Source organism: Cynoglossus semilaevis, chromosome 4 (assembly GCF_000523025.1).
Source record: "Cynoglossus semilaevis isolate Cse_v1.0 chromosome 4, Cse_v1.0, whole genome shotgun sequence".
Taxonomy (NCBI): Eukaryota; Metazoa; Chordata; class Actinopteri; order Pleuronectiformes; family Cynoglossidae; genus Cynoglossus; species Cynoglossus semilaevis.
This window is the reverse complement of record NC_024310.1, coordinates 17,217,679-17,234,901: the sequence shown is the minus strand read 5'-3', so window position 1 is coordinate 17,234,901 and position 17,223 is coordinate 17,217,679. Positions and strand designations below refer to the sequence as shown.

At 42.7% G+C, this 17,223-nt stretch overlaps 1 protein-coding gene across 4 annotated transcripts; it reads right to left on the bottom strand.

The window, feature by feature from the left end:
• Positions 1-1,095: 1,095 nt before the first annotated feature.
• Positions 1,096-17,150, bottom strand: cluha (clustered mitochondria (cluA/CLU1) homolog a). 4 transcript variants are annotated; one of them, XM_008309703.3, is made up of 28 exons: positions 16,825-17,150; positions 16,547-16,733; positions 11,320-11,513; positions 11,051-11,222; positions 10,605-10,748; positions 10,141-10,268; positions 9,827-9,981; positions 9,473-9,598; positions 9,143-9,290; positions 8,918-9,010; positions 8,281-8,715; positions 7,919-8,178; positions 7,458-7,828; positions 6,630-6,731; positions 6,416-6,516; positions 6,174-6,326; positions 6,023-6,085; positions 5,697-5,941; positions 5,498-5,582; positions 5,244-5,397; positions 4,860-4,999; positions 4,690-4,770; positions 4,468-4,593; positions 4,239-4,360; positions 3,953-4,046; positions 3,725-3,859; positions 3,518-3,591; positions 1,096-2,976 (listed from the first exon to the last, which is right to left on the bottom strand). In XM_008309703.3, the coding sequence occupies exons 2-28, from the start codon at positions 16,671-16,673 to the stop codon at positions 2,850-2,852; spliced, it is 4,155 nt and encodes a 1,384-aa protein (XP_008307925.1). In that variant the 5' UTR covers positions 16,674-16,733; positions 16,825-17,150; the 3' UTR covers positions 1,096-2,849. The 4 variants fall into 4 exon arrangements, with proteins under 4 accessions (XP_008307925.1, XP_016887420.1, XP_008307926.1 ...); XM_017031931.2 differs by having other exon boundaries at positions 7,569-7,828; positions 16,547-17,150; XM_008309704.3 differs by having other exon boundaries at positions 7,545-7,828; positions 16,547-17,149.
• Positions 17,151-17,223: the final 73 nt, after the last annotated feature.

Sequence of the window (17,223 nt, the reverse complement as noted above, 5' to 3'; positions counted from 1 at the left end):
GGTTAAGTTTTTAACATTTGAACAAGTACAGAACATTACGATTTACGTTAAAAAGAAAACAAGGTTATCTGTGTGTTTTCCTTCCTATTTTTGAAGGCATTATCCAGTAATGGATATCTGTAGTTGATTTATCATATCAACATCAAATCTGCTGAGCTTCTGGCATGGTTGGTGAAGTCAGTGTGGTTGTTGAGGTCAGTGCTGTAAGTGCGTTAACACACGTTGTGGTTTGTGCTCATGGCAAGGTGCGGTAGTTGCAGTCAGTGCCTCACTGCGGACCTTTAATCAAGTTTGCAAGAAATTACATTGAAAAGTATACAGTTGCAGTATGGGCTGGCGTTGGTGTTTATTATTATTTTTTTGCAAAAAAAAAAAAAATCTTGTTAGAGTCCAGTCTAGACACCTTTTAAGTGAAACTTTTATGGCTACAAAAAAAATGCCCCTGCCGTTTACAAAGACCTGGATATGCATTTTATAATTTTTGATTACATTTTTACCTACATTTTATTAATTTAGTATAAAAACATCAGAATAACGTCAACACAAAAGTCTTTCCTCCCTCACACACACTAAAACTGCCAAGAGTCATTATGTTTGGGTGTAATTTAAACATCTCACATAATGATCAGTCCTTTTATTCTTAATTTATAAACCACCAAATCATTAGTAAACAACACAGAATGTTTTAACAGGAACATAGCTTTGTAGGTATTAAAGCGAATGTTTGTTTTTTTGTATTGGAATTAAATCCTAGTTTTTGTAAGCTCAGTTATTTTCTCTCTCCCGTTTAGGCCACTTTGTCCCTTAATAATCGGTGAAAGTGCGCCACCCTACGGACACTGTTGGTAATATTCGATAAGTATTCAAGTAATTCAAGAAGCTCATTTTAACATTAGTATGTTTACAGTTTCTAAAGCATTTTTTGTATTGTTTTACTATCTGGTACCACAACTGAATCCGAAACACATCGTCCCACTGCTGCAAGCTGTGGAATCACTACACTGTCATAATCTTGTCTTTATAAATTCTTCATACAGCTCCATTAGAAATGTACGCTTGGTTGATGATGTGCCAGGTTACAGAAACGTGATAATCACTTCCAGCACCGTCTCTCTATTGCTTTAATTACATCAACATTTAGACACGGCAACATTTTAGTAACAATCTGCCATGAGGGGGAAACATTGCATGTGTACAAGCGTAAAACAAACGTTTGTCTTCTTTTGGTACATCACTGTGAGGAGGCAGCCCTTCTTATGTCTACTGTTAGTGGTGCGGGGAAGACCATAGCACGCGCGCACACACGCACACAAACAGCTCAAGAAAGTGCAATCAACACTGCTCACCGAACAGACACTCCAGACTGATGATTTTTTTCTCTATATATATCTCGGTTACATAAGAAAAGATGACAAAGATAGAACAAACGAAAACACACCAGTGATAAGAAACTCGTTCACTCTGCTGACGTTGAGTCCAACTGTAAAGTTCTTCAGTACCGCGCGATACGAAAAGAGACGCCAGTGGCCCGGGGACGTTTGTCTGTAAGAAGCGTCAGTCGTCCGACAGGTGTGTAGAAAAATAAAACATCTGGAAAAGCCCATGATTATTCGGCGTCTTCTTCAAACCAGCTATGCAGCAGCAAAAGCAACGACAGCTCTGACCAATGAATTCCATCGTACACACACACACACACAACCCACAGTCACACGTACAAACACATATGCACGTACTTTCCTTTTCCATGTGTAAAAATAGAAAGTTGGACACAGCTACTAGAGTATATAGTATTTTTGGACTGCATAAAGTGGACGTTTCACTTTTTTCTTTCCTTGTGTATGATGACGGAGTAGTCGTCTAAATCCGTGTGACAGATTTCTACATCTTTTCTTCCTCTTGTATACATTTCTATTGAACAGGCATGGCTTACATGAACAGATGACTTACCTAAAACACCTTTCTGTGCATCGTTACAAAACATAAACCAAATTCATTTACTTTAATAAAAAAAAGAAACATCCTGAAAATAATCAACTAGACTAACATGTCTCTGTGTTGTATGTTGGCCTGCTTTAGAGATTAAGGTACCATGAGGGTCACAGCAGAGACTGCCACCCAGGAGATGAATATATTTATAGAGAGGTTGATGAAGGATGAGGATTTGGTGTAAAGAATGAAGATTTACATTCTTAGGCCACATTTGAGAAAAGTACTGGCTGCATTCTGGTCTTAGTGCAGAGTATAGAAGTTCCCCTGAGTTCTAGGTCGGGGTAGGTGCTTTATCATCAAGGGCACAGGAGGGTGGCAGGGGTAAATAAAGCCCAGGGTCTGTGAAGGCTTTTTTGGGAGGTGGGGGTGAGGGGTGGGACGAGGCCCTGGGCTCTTAGTGCTGTGGTAAATGAGTCAAATGAGTGGATAAGGCTCTGGTGTGTAATGACATGGTCCTTCTCAGTCTCCCTGCTGCAAAACCTCTCAATCATACAGGATTTTTTTTTGTTTAAGAGCAAAAACACGGTGAGTAATTTCATCTCCAAGTTCCTGGGCCAAGGATTTTTTTTCTTTGTTTTCTAGATTGCACATCAACCATGATTTTTTATTGTTTGAACGTTTCTCCACACTCACTTCCTACTTTGTAGGAAACTCATGTTCTGTATTCATCTGTCCTACAGTTCATATAGGATGTTCCCAGCACTCCCCCTCAACCTTCCCCGTTTGTGTCAAAGTTGAATTGATCTGCTCAGTTCCCAGGTTCACTGGCTCAGTGATGGTGGCTGTGTGGCCAGAGCCTCCTGAACCCCCTCCCCTCCCACAATAGTAGAAAGCAGCTATGCATGGAGGGCTGTTGTATGTTAATCAACAGGGATTTTGTCCTCCAGTTCTAGTGGCCTCTCCTCCGTGGACTCCTTGCTCTTTCCAAGCTCCTGCAGCTGCTGCCGCCTCTGGACCTCTGACTTCAAGTTCTCCAGATCTTTTTGGCTGTGTACAAAAAAAACAAAAAACAAAACTTCAACATCAAACACATGCACATACACGTACATGCATATATATTTGCACACACGCATACAAATATATGCATATATACAAAGGCATACACACACAAACATATGTATTTGCTGTATATTTGCACACACACACAAACATGCATATATATTTAAGCACACATATATAAACATATGCCTATATTTTGCACACATACAGTATATGCATGTATATTTACACAAACATGTATATTAAAGCATACACATGTACAAACATATGCATATATTAACAAATACACAAAAACAAAAATGCAAATATACTTATTACTTTAATTGCACATATTTATATACTTATTATATACACTACTAAACAGTATATATACTTACATATATACTATATATTTCTATGTAATATAGGTACAGGGCGCTGTATCAAGAGTAAAGTTATGGGGCGGTTAACTTTTGTACGCAAATTATAAACCTTTAAAATTACATTACAGACATTTTGCTTAGCCAAGGGATTTCATTTGGCTTTTTACCTGAGTGGTATGAAGATGATGCCGTTGATAATATTGAGCTGTTCCAGGACACTGGCCATGCTGGGGGCAGTGAACTGCAGAGGAATTAAAAAAAACAACAACAACGTCAGTGTAAGATGTTTGCTAACAACAACAACAATGTCAGTGTAAGATGTTTGTTGCAGGCAGTTCAGATGTTAGCAATAATACGAGACTAAGCGGAGTCACCTTGACGGGCATGATGCTAGCGTTGGAGCCATTCTTGTAGATCTCATTCATGGTTCTCTGCAGGGCCACGGCCTGCTGGGTGAGATACTTCAGGTATTCTGAGCTCTCCTTGGTTTTCTCGTGGGTCTCCCCCATCTGAGAGGGAAGGAAGTGATGAGTTCAATGCTTTATTTCATCACACAGTCAGACAACGGTGGACTCAGCAGGATGTCCTCCTGCAGACATTACCTGATTCTTGTAGATGGTGTAACCCTCCTTTTCGTGCTGCAGCGCTGAGCGGAACTCCGCCTTACTCTCATAAACCTTAGCAACTAAATGATGGCTGAAAGAAATGAATAGAACCAGCAATATTAACCACCTTGTATGTCAACATTTTTGCTACATGAATATTAAAATTAACTCTTTACCAAAGTAATTCATTTTTGAAATGGATCACAATGGATTTTTTGACACATTCTTTTCTAAATGAAAAGGTTATTTTTATATTATTATTATATTTCATTCAAATTCTGACCTGAGGGCCACTTTGAGGGACCTGGCTCCATGGTACTTTGTGTTAATGGTCAAGGCGTTCTCCAAGAACCTCAGGGATAAGTCGTACTCCATCACTCCATGCAGCACCAGGCCGATGTTACTCTGTAGAAAGAGAGACGTAAACATTAAGCATTAAAACTAATAGGAGATAATCACTATGTTTTTTATATTTTGTTAAATAAAATAAATAAAATAAAAAGAAGCCATACGTCCAACAGCGCCATCTCTGGATGGTCCTCCCCGGTGACCAGCAGCATGAGGTAACGGGCTCGGTACAGCAGCCTCAAGGCGGTGGACAGCTGGCCGTTAGCAAAGCAGTAAAGAGCCAAGTGCATCTAAAGAGTGAAGAGCTTCATTAGAGGGCGCTATAACACATTATTAAAGAGCCCTGTATATGAAGCAAAGATCCAGCAGAGGGCATGACGACGTACATATTCCTGAATAGTGTTGGGATGTTCGATGCCGAGGACTCGTTCGCTCATGAGCACAGCCTTCTGCTGGTTACTCAGGGCCTGTGGACACGAGCAGGTATTTTTAGTAAAAAAATAAACAAACAAACTCATCAAACAGCTACAGAGAGGATCAGTAGAACTGCACTAACCTCAGGATGATCTCCCATGATGTAGTTAAGGCGGGCCAGCAGGCGGAGGCAGGCGCAGATCTCCACGTGCATTGGTCCGTACACATTGTTGAAGAGGTTGAGAGCCTCGTTGATCAGCTCGCAGCCTTCCTTCAGGAAACCTGGAAAACACAGCATTCATTGGATTGATATAGTGATGTGTGTGATGTCAATGGAAGACTGATTATTGGTTAGTTAATTACAGAAACAACGTATAAGAAGAGTCAACTAATATATTTAAAATGAATGTTTTGTTACTAACTCATACAATGAAGAATTAAGACAGCATTACAGCAACAAAAGTTAATTCTGGTAGTCAGCCGCTCCGAGTCTAAATGCCAAGAATTATCCAGGTTAAAAACTCACCCTGCTGTACTTTAGCTTGTCCGCTCTGGAAGAAGTGGAAGGCGTCGGAAGCTTTGGGATTGACGTACTTCACCACAGGGAAAATGTTCAGGATGTCTTCCTCTGTGAAGGCAGGCTTGTGACGGCTGTCAAAGTTATACTCCTTTATGAGGATCTACAGGGACAGAGAAGAGGAATTCTAAACATGAAAACTGTTGTTCATTTGGTGAAGTGGTGACAGTGGTGGTGCCATCAGAACTGTGAACACATATTACCTGGATTCCAGTTTTGATAGAGATTTCTCTGAGCAGAGTGGTTTTCTGGAGCCCGTATTTTTCCACCACCTGGTCCACGCTTTCACTGAAAAAACAAAAAAAAGAAACAAACAAAAAAATTTAAAACAAAAAATGTTAACCTTGAGATTTCACACACACAATTGTAACAATGATCTACAGGTTAAGACGGTCTCCTCACCACTGTATGGTAAAGTGGTAATAGCTCTGTGCCTCGGTGGCAATGTTCTTCCACAGCTCGCTGGGCGTCAGGCTGGCCCACGCCGTGTTGTCCCCGCCGCCTGGGACCCTGTTGCGTCTTTTGCGATTTTTGCGTCGGGACACAAGCTCATCAGGAGGCAAGTGAGCGACGGCGTCAGCGAAGGAGCTCAGGAAACAGTTGAGGAAATGACTGACGGCCGCAGAGAGAGCAGACAGCTCCACTCCCTGGATAAAGAGGAAAATGAATATTTCAGACTTGTCTCCCCAAGACTGACATATGAATTACTTTGATTGAACTTTGCTAACCTGAAGGTAAGTCTTGAAGATATGTTTTGCACATCTGGTGATCAGCTCCATGATTCCTATCCTCTGTAAAAAGAAAAAAAGATAAAGGACTCAGCAAAACTATCCAGTTTTGCTGGATATTTATCCGTCAGATTTTGTGAGTCAGTCTCACATAGATGTGCTCCAGCTGGGCTTTGGCAGAGGTCTTGTCCAGAAACTCCAGGACAGTGCCCAAATAACGAATGTTGATGCCTCTCTGGTGCAGAGTCTCTGCGAACGTGGCTCCATCCATTGGCAGAGCACTATGGTCCAAACAGTCTTTCACCTGCATCAACCCCAAAAACACCGACACACTGAGAACCATGACACACACACACACGTATGAAGTAGGTCTGAGGAGAGAGGGAGACTGACCAGTGAAGGGATCTGACAGGACAGCAGGAAGGAAGCAGCGTCCTTCAGCAGCTGTTTCTGCTTCTGAACATCATCTGTCGTCTCCTCGGGGAAACGCACACCTGTTTGAAGACACAATGCATGTTTTCATCTTTAATTCTGGTTTTAATCACATGACATTTAATAATCATTATTATGTTAAATAAATGAATGTGAAGCTCGTCGTGATGCTCACCTGGGGAGAAGATGTCTGGGTTGAAGCGAATGTCAAAGGACGTGTTGCTGATGGAGCCCACCGCCTGACAGGCATTGAGGACCACCTCACAACTTTTGGAATCTGTTTGTGTTTAGGAAATAGTCACAAATATTAAGTCACGGAAACGTAAACACACACACATGTATACACACACACGCACGCATGCATGTCAAAAGCCAAGATTGAGCAAAATTAAATCAGTTCAACTGTTGATCAGCTCAGTTGTTTAACTCCCATCCCCCTGTGTAATGTGTGACAAACCATATGAATACTATGAATAACTGATCACACAGTACAGCAGCGTTCATTTCAACTAAGACCAATTAAACGGCCTTTTCTGAAATGATGACAAGAATGAAGATTCAACACAAAGTAATGTAGGATGAAATGACGATGGCAAACAAAAACAACAAAAACAAAATCCCACAGATCAGGTCAGTGTGATTTAGAATCAGTAGCACAGCACACAGCACCACTCTTCGAATCACTTCAGGATTAGTAGACACAGCACATGATTGTGAAATGATTTTCTCTTGTCACAGAGTGACAGAGAGCAGGTTTGATTGTGGTTGTTGATAACAGACACTCCTCTCACTGCAGGCTGGAGGACTGAGCAGGGACAGGTAGTCAGGTGGAGAGAAGCACCTACAGCAGGTCTAAATCCACAGACACTAAAACTACTGTCATTATGGCTTTTTTAAAATTCTATAGCACATGTCTGTTATCTATGCAGTGATCCACCACGGTAGCTCTCCCTGCATGGTCCCAGCTCTGCTGTTATTTTTATTTTTATTTTCTTGAACGTACCAATACCAGATCCAACTTCAGCTACTAAGGTCTCCGCCAGCTCTTTGGCCTGAGCTAATCCTGGAATACTTTCCTCAAGGTCCTTACCCTCCAGTGGGCTCTTGCACTTGCCGTTGTGTGTGGCGGTCGGTTCGAGGGGCCCGTTGGTGACGGGTTTAGATGAGTTTTCTTCACTTGCGGTGCTGTTCTCTGTCTGGCCTGTGGACGCGTCTGGAGTGTGTGAGGATTCTTCTGTAGTCGTCTGCGTGTGGTTTGGTTCAGCTTTGTCTTCTGTGGACACGTCCATGATGGCGGGTGTGTCAGTCTTAGTGTCTTTGTTTGCTTTCTGCTGCATGAGCTGTAAGGCTGCCATCTTCATGAACAGCAGATATCTGAAAGAGGACAAGAACAGATGCTTGGAACTGTAGGACAGACTGAACACTGTGTGAGAGACGGTTGTAAATGAGTGGGTGCTAACAAACCTGTGCTCAACAAAGGCCTCGATGAGCTCTTGGCGGAGACAGGCCAGGCGGTGGCGGTGCTGGCGGGGGAAGCCAAGGTGTTTACTCTCTGGGGGCAGCTCTTCGCCATCCACAGGCAGGAAATTGAGGTCCGGGGGAAAAGTACGCAGAAGGTCCAGGATGTAGTGACGACCGTCATTCCCGATGATACCTTTGCACTCCACAGACGAACACAGTTCCACCGACTCGTTCTTCTCATTCAGTACATTGTGTTTCTGCACCTGAAGTTTACACCAAAACTAATTGACTCACTCTGACATTAGCAGTACCTCCCACAGAATCTACAGCAGAATAAACATCCACAAGTCATACATCACACCGACCTTCAGTGGCCTGCTGGTCTTCTCCAGCAGCTCCAGATATTTGTTGTGCGACACAACAGTCTTTCCAAAGTCGATGGAGCCGTAGATGACGCTCTGCTCCTGCTCACGTTCCAGAATCCCTGGGATGATGGACTGTGCGGTGACACGGTAGCCCCTGTAGTCCACCACTACCGTCCCCAGGGTGTAAAGACCCTCGACGTCCACGGCGCCGTAGGCTCGAACGCCGTTCAAGTCATTGGTCGGTGCGGCGTGGGCCGCGGCGTCTCCGCCCAGCTCACGATAGTGATCCCGCACGTCGAAGCCCAGGCTGAAGAAGATGTTGTTCCAGATGAACATCTGCATGCGTGTTTCCTCTCCAGGGTTGATGGCCATGACGTTGCCATCAATTACAGCCATGGCTCCACGCGTGGCCGCGGCTGTGAAGTCACTGTGGACCTTCAGGAAGAATAACAACCATGAGGTCACGGAAAAGAACATGCAGCTACAGCTACACACAGTGGACAAATGTGGTATTACATTTATAAGTGTATAACCACACAGACACTAAGAACAGCAACGGCTTCATAATTTTTGCAGAACACATTACAGCTAGGTGTATTGCGCCACCTACAGGGCTCTCAGAATTTCCTAAATATACCTTGAATATGGCTCGCTCCCTCAGCAGTCGCTCAGGCAGGTTCTTCCTGGACAGTTCTCTGGTTGTCTGTAGCTCTTCATTCCAATCTCGTGTCTGTTGGCATTTAGAAGAAATTTATTTTTACTTCTATATAAATATGGTGAAGCACTGGGGGGCGCTATTTGCATAGTGCATATACTGTATATGTATCTGATAGTTGGCATTGCTGTGTACAGCTGCACCGACCTGTCCTGGTATATGTTCCTCGTAACCCAGGCGAGAGGTGTAGGCATCTTCAGCGCGAACACAGTCCATGGCGTGGTCTATCTGTGGAGCGGTCCAACTGTAGACCTGGAAAGGTGTAGCTATCCTCTCGAAGGGGTGACGCTGGACCCTGCAGCAGAGAAATTAGATGGTAGAAACAAACATGTTATATTACTTTTCATGTCTAATTCTCTATATACTACTAACATTTAGCATCTGTTAACTTTTTAAGCAGTAGCTAAAAGCTGTAGTTTTTCGGACACACATCTTTACACCCAGATTTAGATCAGTGATGGTGACAGAGATTTTTACCTTTTCTTCTGCAGGGCAGTGAAGTTCTTCTTGAAGGCAGGGCTAATCTGGCTTAGCAGCTCCACCAAAGAATGGCTCAGGAAGCTGGGATTGGCTGGCTTGGGGTTAAAGGTGTAGGTAGTAGATCTGAAAAATCAATGTAATGTTATCATCCGCTCGTGGACTGATCAGACGTCTGCTAACTGGAAAAAAACAGGAAATAAAGAACATCAACATGCAAACATTACATAAAATCTCACAGTGAGCTGCATGTGACCCAGGAGCCACAGGTTGCAGATCCCTGGTATACATGTTACTGATTTCTACAGTATCAACAGTCAGTTAATGGGTGATTAGCGTGAAATGTTGACTGACTGGTTGAGGTAGAAGCCGCGTGTAGAGGCAGTGATGCTGACATGGCGTTCCTCCACAGTCACAATGTACAGGTACATGAGGTCACCGTGCATCTTCCTGTTTCCAGGTGGAGGGTTCCAGCCGCTCATGGTCAGCACCTTCAGGCACTGCATGGGCTGTGGACGACATATGGACCATAAGTTTGATTTCTGGAATTTTACTACAGTACATTTCACAGTACAGCTGTGAAAGTACTCCTGGATGACAATCAGTTTCATCACTGGACAGGATTTTAACATACTGTAAAATTCAACTGAATTCAGACTGTTTCTCACCTTCCAATCCTTGTTCAGGGGCTGGAGGGGCACCAGGGGGCGATCTTTGCTGCCAGGGAGTATATGTTCTGGGGGTGTGCAGTCGATCTGCTCCAAATCGTTGCCCCTTTTCTTTCGTTTGCCACTATCTGGGACCACAAAAGAAAATGAATATGATTCTTGCTACTTCTGCTTTAAACAAACCGCCAGGAGTATGAATTTCTTTATCTGTGTACTCGCTGGATGGGTTTTAATAAATATACAGTGAATTGAAACTAAATAAATTACTCATGAGGACAATGAGACAATGCACAGCAGTAAGAACGCTGACTGAGACTTTTATTAAAGTATCAGGCCTGATGCTGATACTGGTGAAGATATCAGTGCCTCCTAACTGCTGAAGAGCTCTAGCTTTGAAAAAAAAAAAAAAAAAATCCTCTCATTTTCACCAGACTAAGGGGAAACAGAGCTTTGGCCTCTTGTACCTCCAAGGTCTCCATCAGTGAAGATGCTGAGGAAGGAGAGAGAGTTGCAGTCCACTCCATTGTAGGCGTCTGATGGATCCAGACTCTTCAGCAGGTCTCTGATGTGGCGAACGTGGATGCGAGCTTCACGCACAGTGTAAGGCTCTGCAGCAATGACATGCAAAAAATATGATTTTAGAAAAAAAAAATTAAGAAAATAATTGTATTCACGTTTTTGTATTTGAATTATTTATTGAAGGCTAAAGCTGACGGTCCTCTCCTAAAGACAAATATAATTTGTAGTGTAGGGAGGGAGAGAGAGAGAAAGAGAGGTAGAGTGATTTGCAGCTGGTTGACTGAATAGAAATTCAGTTACATGACCTGATATGACACCTGCACACACTTCACAACTTGTGCATTATTTATACTTGGCTCAACAGTGACAGCACAGACGGAGAGAAGCTGACCTTCCACTACTTTCAGCAGGGAACCCTCCTGCAGACCCTCGATGGACTTGAGCTCGGAGAAGTTGTCCAGCACATTTCCATCCAGCTGCAGTGAGAAGCAGGTGCGGTGGCAGGTGTCCTCGCGGTCTATCAGCACCTGGTGGATTTCCTGTACCATCTCTTGGGGGGACACCTGGTGGAGGAGGAGGGAAGCAAAGAATGAGAACACATGAAGGAGTAGCCAAGGATAATAATAATAATCTAATTTGGTCCAAAGGTTCCATCAGTACCTGCAGATCAAAGGGTTCTGTTCCCGGGGCCTGGATCTTCACAGTGAAGCCTGTGTCCTGGATGACGATAACCTCCTGTTCGTTTGAATCCTCTTCTCTCTCCGCCTCACTGCTCCCAACGTGCTTTGATTCCGCCTCATCTGTGTGCTCATGACAACTGTCCCCGTTAACCATAGCTGTTTCTGCACCGTGTCCTGTAGGGGGCAGAGACGCACAGTTGTCAGTCAAGACTGAACATATCAACAAATCAGTTTTCTATTCCATGAACTCGGAGCCACCACCTGGCAGCCCGCGGTCACAAACACACAGATGGGCATCATCATCAACAATAATCTGATAAACTATTTGTGGATGAGGTAACATTACTGCCACAACAGTTGGTAGAGAGGCACTGCATATTTAAATACAGACCCGCACAAAAAATTACATTTTAAAAAATATATACGTCCTAAAATAATCTCATCTCCAAAACAAAGCTGGGCTCAGTCTACAGAACACAACGGTTGCAGCATTTACAGGAATGTGCGACTGGTCACATGCTGGCAACACATTTGGTTCTTCTCACTGATACAACACCAAGACATGAGAACGCAGAGCTCTGCATCTAGAGTAAGGACATTTTTCTCCCAGAGCTCACAGTTTCTCTAAGGACTGTGTAGAGTATGAGGTGAATAAAAATGAGGCTCTTGAACTGTTTCCTCTCAGCAGTTGGGACACAACTGCTGGGTGTGGGTGTGGGAGTGAGCGTGAGCGTGCGTGTGTGTGTGTGTGTCCTTGCTGACTTATCAGGGGTAAAACACAGCCAGGGTTACTGAAGAGAAGGGCCCAGAGGGAGAGAAAAGTGGGAGGGGGAGGAGAGGGGAAGAGGGGCAAGGCTCCATAACTGGACTCCGACCCCTGCATGGGACTAAACATGCTAAAACAGTGGTGGAGCCGGGTCACAGGCTCGGGAGGCCACGCTCTAAATAACAAACACAACGGCTTCAGCGCAGACGCTCAGGTTTATGGTATCAGGAGCCAAACGAGGATAAAAGCTGGTGTCGAGTGTTTCAGTGCCAACGACGCCGACGTTATCAGGTGGATGAGGACGTGAAAGGATGGGGATGCCCACGCCCTCTGTGTAAACTGATCTGTGGGTATAAGAAAGAACATATTCCCCAGAGGTTCAGTTTGGGAACTGTTCTGCATTTTCTGCATTGGAAAATAAAGAAAACATCCATGATGTCATGGAAGGAAGCTGGTGTCTTTATTTCAAAGAAAACTCTAAAACCAAGGAATATATAATATTGAGCCTAGTCTGCATAAACCCCCACGTTGCCACTCACCTCATGTCAATGACAAACAGATGTCTCTGTCCCTGATTATATAAAATTTAATTTGGAATGTATTCAGGTTTTCCTTCCATTCCATTAAATTGTTTTTTGTTTGTCAGCAGTTTGGTGCTGCTCAGATCAGCAGTCTGACTGAAGACAAAGATTTGACCCACTTTTGAGATCAAGTGTTTTATTTGTTGTGTGTACTGAACAGTTTGTATTGTAGGTTTTCTTAAGAGTTGACTATATTATAGTTAGTCCTTGTTTACCAAAGATTAGCAGTTTCCTACAACTGTTTGCTCTACATAAGATACCTGTCTAACAGCAATGCACTGAAGTGCAAATTATCACAGTATACAGCAGTGGTTCGCAACATTTTTTCGCAGTGCTCACCCTCCACATCAACATATTCACAGGTGCCGATATTTAAAGAAAATTAATAAAATACTTATGATGGAAACAACAGCTGTGGCTGTTTATTCCACTGTTCTAGAACAAACATTTTTACAAGTTTATGTCTGAAAAGCAGAACCCACAGGTTTAGATTTTTATCAAAGGAAACAAACAAAAAGGAATCCTAAAATGATCAGTTTACAACATAAATGTTTCAGTTAATGTTGAGTTACATATTAATTACCTACTTCTTTCTACTCATCTATTCTCACAACTGATCCTGGTTAAACATAACACCAGCTCCATGTCTAAGAACTAGAACAGACCATAAAGTCATTTTAACAAAACCATTAGGAGACACCTGTCACAGCAAAGAAAGAAGGAAAAAAAAAGATTCAAACAATTTTCAAACTAATTAAACCGGTCTGTTGATCCACTCTGGGGCTCACATCAATGACTCACATTCAGACTGAGCATTACCTAAGAAAACCTCTTATCTTCGTCTTATTATCTCACAGTTTGTGACAGAAACTTATAAACCCAGCAGCTAGCCCTCTCCTCACTCAACAGCCCTTGACACTGGGACCCTGACTGCTGCCGTGGCAACACTAATCTCCAAGTCAGACAACCCGAAAAACACAAGTAACTACAAAACAACCTCCACTTTGCATCGCATAAATCAGCAAACTCCTGTTGGACAGAATTACATAGAGACAAAATATGAAGCAGCTTATTTACAAAAAACCCCAAAAGCTAACCAATAATCAAATCCTGATTATGTCTAGATACAAAGAAATTTAAGGAAAATAAAATGAAGATTTTACTCTTTATCTGCTCATTAAAGTAAACTAGAATTGTGAGTCCATGTGTTCAGCAAACATTGCAACTTTAAGTATAAAAGCTAGTGCACACTACTTTGCATGTTTCTGGGTTTGTAATGAGTCACATTTAATCACACATTTATTCTGTTAATCATTTGGGTGATTATAGAAGTAGTGGTCAGACATTTTGGGCAGGAAAATAAATCAAATATGTAGCAGTAAGTAAAGTAAAGTCAAATTTAGCTCAATCTTAAAGGGAACTCTCTAAATATACATTTTTTGTGTGTCACAAAATACAATTTTAACGATATACGAGATTTGAGACTTGTACCAACTGAGCTACATTTGCGCAGGGATATTCTGTTGCAGAATGCATGTTTTTTTTGACTAGCGGGTTTGACTAGTATCTGTTAACTCTTTCTTGTAGAAAATATTTGCAGTGGGATTATGGTGGAGTCGCATGAAACATACCAAATATACAAAAGCAGCTGGCTCACTAGACTGGCCATTAAAAGTGTGTGGACATGTCAGAGAAAGACAAGTTTTATCTTTGTAGATTGCTTTCTTTTCCCTTCAAATGAATTCATCTAAACATAACTTTGTTCTAATATGAGGCAGAGTTAACGTTTACTAAGCAATTTAGTTAAGATTGTGTGACAAACCTAACACAAACTCATTTAATGTTCAACGGTTGTTGTCTTCTGGGGGTAATGTCCATCTCTTGTTCTTTGCAGTTGTTAATACACCTGCCACACCAAGTACAATATATAAAGTAAAATAATACTATTAAAAATTATTTAAAATATTGTCAATATGTTAATGCAACACAGGGTGCTGCACTCTTATGATGTAGCTGTAATAAAACATTATACTAATGCTGATAAAATCATTAAGTTTTGGAGAATGACCATTTATTCAGGATCTCTTTCCATGTACCGCTGCAGAGTTTAACGCTGAGAATACGGAGACAAACGAATGTCTAGCATGTGACAGTGACACACAGACTAACTGTAGGGACTTGTGCCGCTTACAAGTTGTGTAACGTTAAAATTTATCCGACTGACAATGCTCATCGGCCCTGACATCGCTCAACTAAACTGCTGCTTCACGACAACTTTTATCTGTCAGGATACTCACCAACTCACACGACTTCACCTAACATGAGCATAACCTTTCCTCCTGCATACCGTACATGCACTCTCTTGACAGTTTCTTTTTTTTTTTTTTTTTTTCACGAAACCGGCTTCCGCTTCCCGGTCGAGAAGGAACGTCCGAACGTTCGCGGGGAGGTACTAAGAACCGTTAGAGGACTACTAAGTCATTATACGTCTATTGGCCAAATATTTTACTAACACAAATTTTATAATCAACAGAAACCCAAGACATATAACTGACACAACCGGTATAATAAACACCCTGTATGTAAAGCCCCAGTTTGACAGAGCACCCCCCCCCCCGTTCATGCTGACAGTGGGCTGCTCCACTGAAGGTGACCTTCTTTCGCTCTATCTTCCACACAGAGGCTGTTACCGAACATGTGCCTCTGTGTATCACAATCTACAGCTCCTAACGTGTGTTTAAACAACAATCCGTGTGTAACAAAACCACAAAGCAATTCTGAATAATAAGACGAATCATGTTTTACTGCCAGAATAATAGGAGGCCACAAACTGACAGAGACGGAAGACTGTTTTTCTGTTAGCACTCAAATTAGCCACAGTGCTGGTGCCACCCGACCCGTACCGGAAACCCGATTTGTTTCTGCGCATGTGCAGTGACTTTGTTTCCGTACCCGGACGTACCAACGTTAAACAAAATTTATTAAAAACTTATTTATATGGATACGTTTGCCAACCTATTACCAACACTCTGGTAAAAGCATTCTAATTAACATGGAAATATAATGAACCTGCCTAAATCTAAATATTAGTCCTAGAAAAACGAACTGGAGCTCTGTATTCAAATGACAGTTGACAGAACAAACATATTCTTTCACACCCCCACTACTCGAGTAGTACGACATTCGATTATTTAATATAATTAAACATTTTGTCGTTCGTTTGTTATCATGTTGCTGATAATAAGGTGTTTATCTAAATGACAGTTTTTATAATCCGAACCAAAACAGTAGGTCGTCGCACTGCCGCCCATGCGCAGAACGAGTCGGGTTTCTGTTACGGGATCGAACCGGGTAGCTAACGTTAGCATACCGGCTTTCATATTTGACACAGTCAGACATAAACCACATGCAACTGCTGTGACGCGGAGACATTAACGTCGGCCATGTCTATGTGGATAGTGTTTAACAACTAGCGTCACAAGAGTGTTAACGTGCAAATTTTATATTACATTGATACGTGTACGATGCTAGCTGCAATGTGAAGCTGGTCAAACCAGGAGAGGCTGCCAAGGAGACGACTGGGGGAGGGGATGGGGGGCGGAAGGGGGACAACACACATGTGTCGACCCCACAGACCATCACCTTGGCTTTAAGGACTTTTCAGTTTCTGGCAAAAGCACATAGCCGAATGCCACTAACTTCACTGAACGCAAAAGCCAATGACCTACAGACACGATGTATAAAATGCATGCGTCTTGTAAGTGTGTAACGTGTTTTTGAATTATGATTCTGTGTGTAAATCACATATAATAATGTAAAAATGAACAATGTAGCATCTAAAGCTGCTTGCTGAGTCTCACCACAACCACACGATTTCTTCGGACGTGTCTTGCTGCTTTCCTGGGCTCCATTCAGGGGTTCATCCGCAAGATCAACCGGATTACAGTGGGGCACTGATGCCGGGATGTCATCCGTCTTGCTCACCATCGTCAGCAGTTAGTGTGGCTGCAGAAAAATCCCTCAGCAGCTTTGCTTGAATGTGGTGCTCTGTGGGAAATGATACGAGAAAAACCCAAGTTTGCTCCTCCTGCTAACGCTGACTAGCTTGGCTACATGCGAAGGGTACGTAGGAGCTTACAACAACAAGTGCAGGGAGGAAGGACAGCGCTGTACATGGTGCTGAACACACACGTGGTTTCTCTCATCCCTCCTCTTGACCTCTTTGCCTTTGCTTGCGTTTCCACTCCCACCGTGCGTGGCGCTACGGAAAGCGACGTGTGACAAACGTTCCCTTTCGGTTTTCTCTTTCTTTTACCCTAGACAGTAGTTTATTTTTTGCAATCGCAGGCTGACCTTTGACACGTTGACCTAGATGTTGTCAGATGTTCTCAGCTGTGGACTAAGCCACCAACAACCACCGGGGACAGACCCCAATATAGAGACGCAACTTCTCCCACTAAACCAAACCTTCAAAATACTAAATAATTCTTAGCTTCTCAGTCTGACCTGTGTCCTCTGTGTTGTATTGTTTTTATTT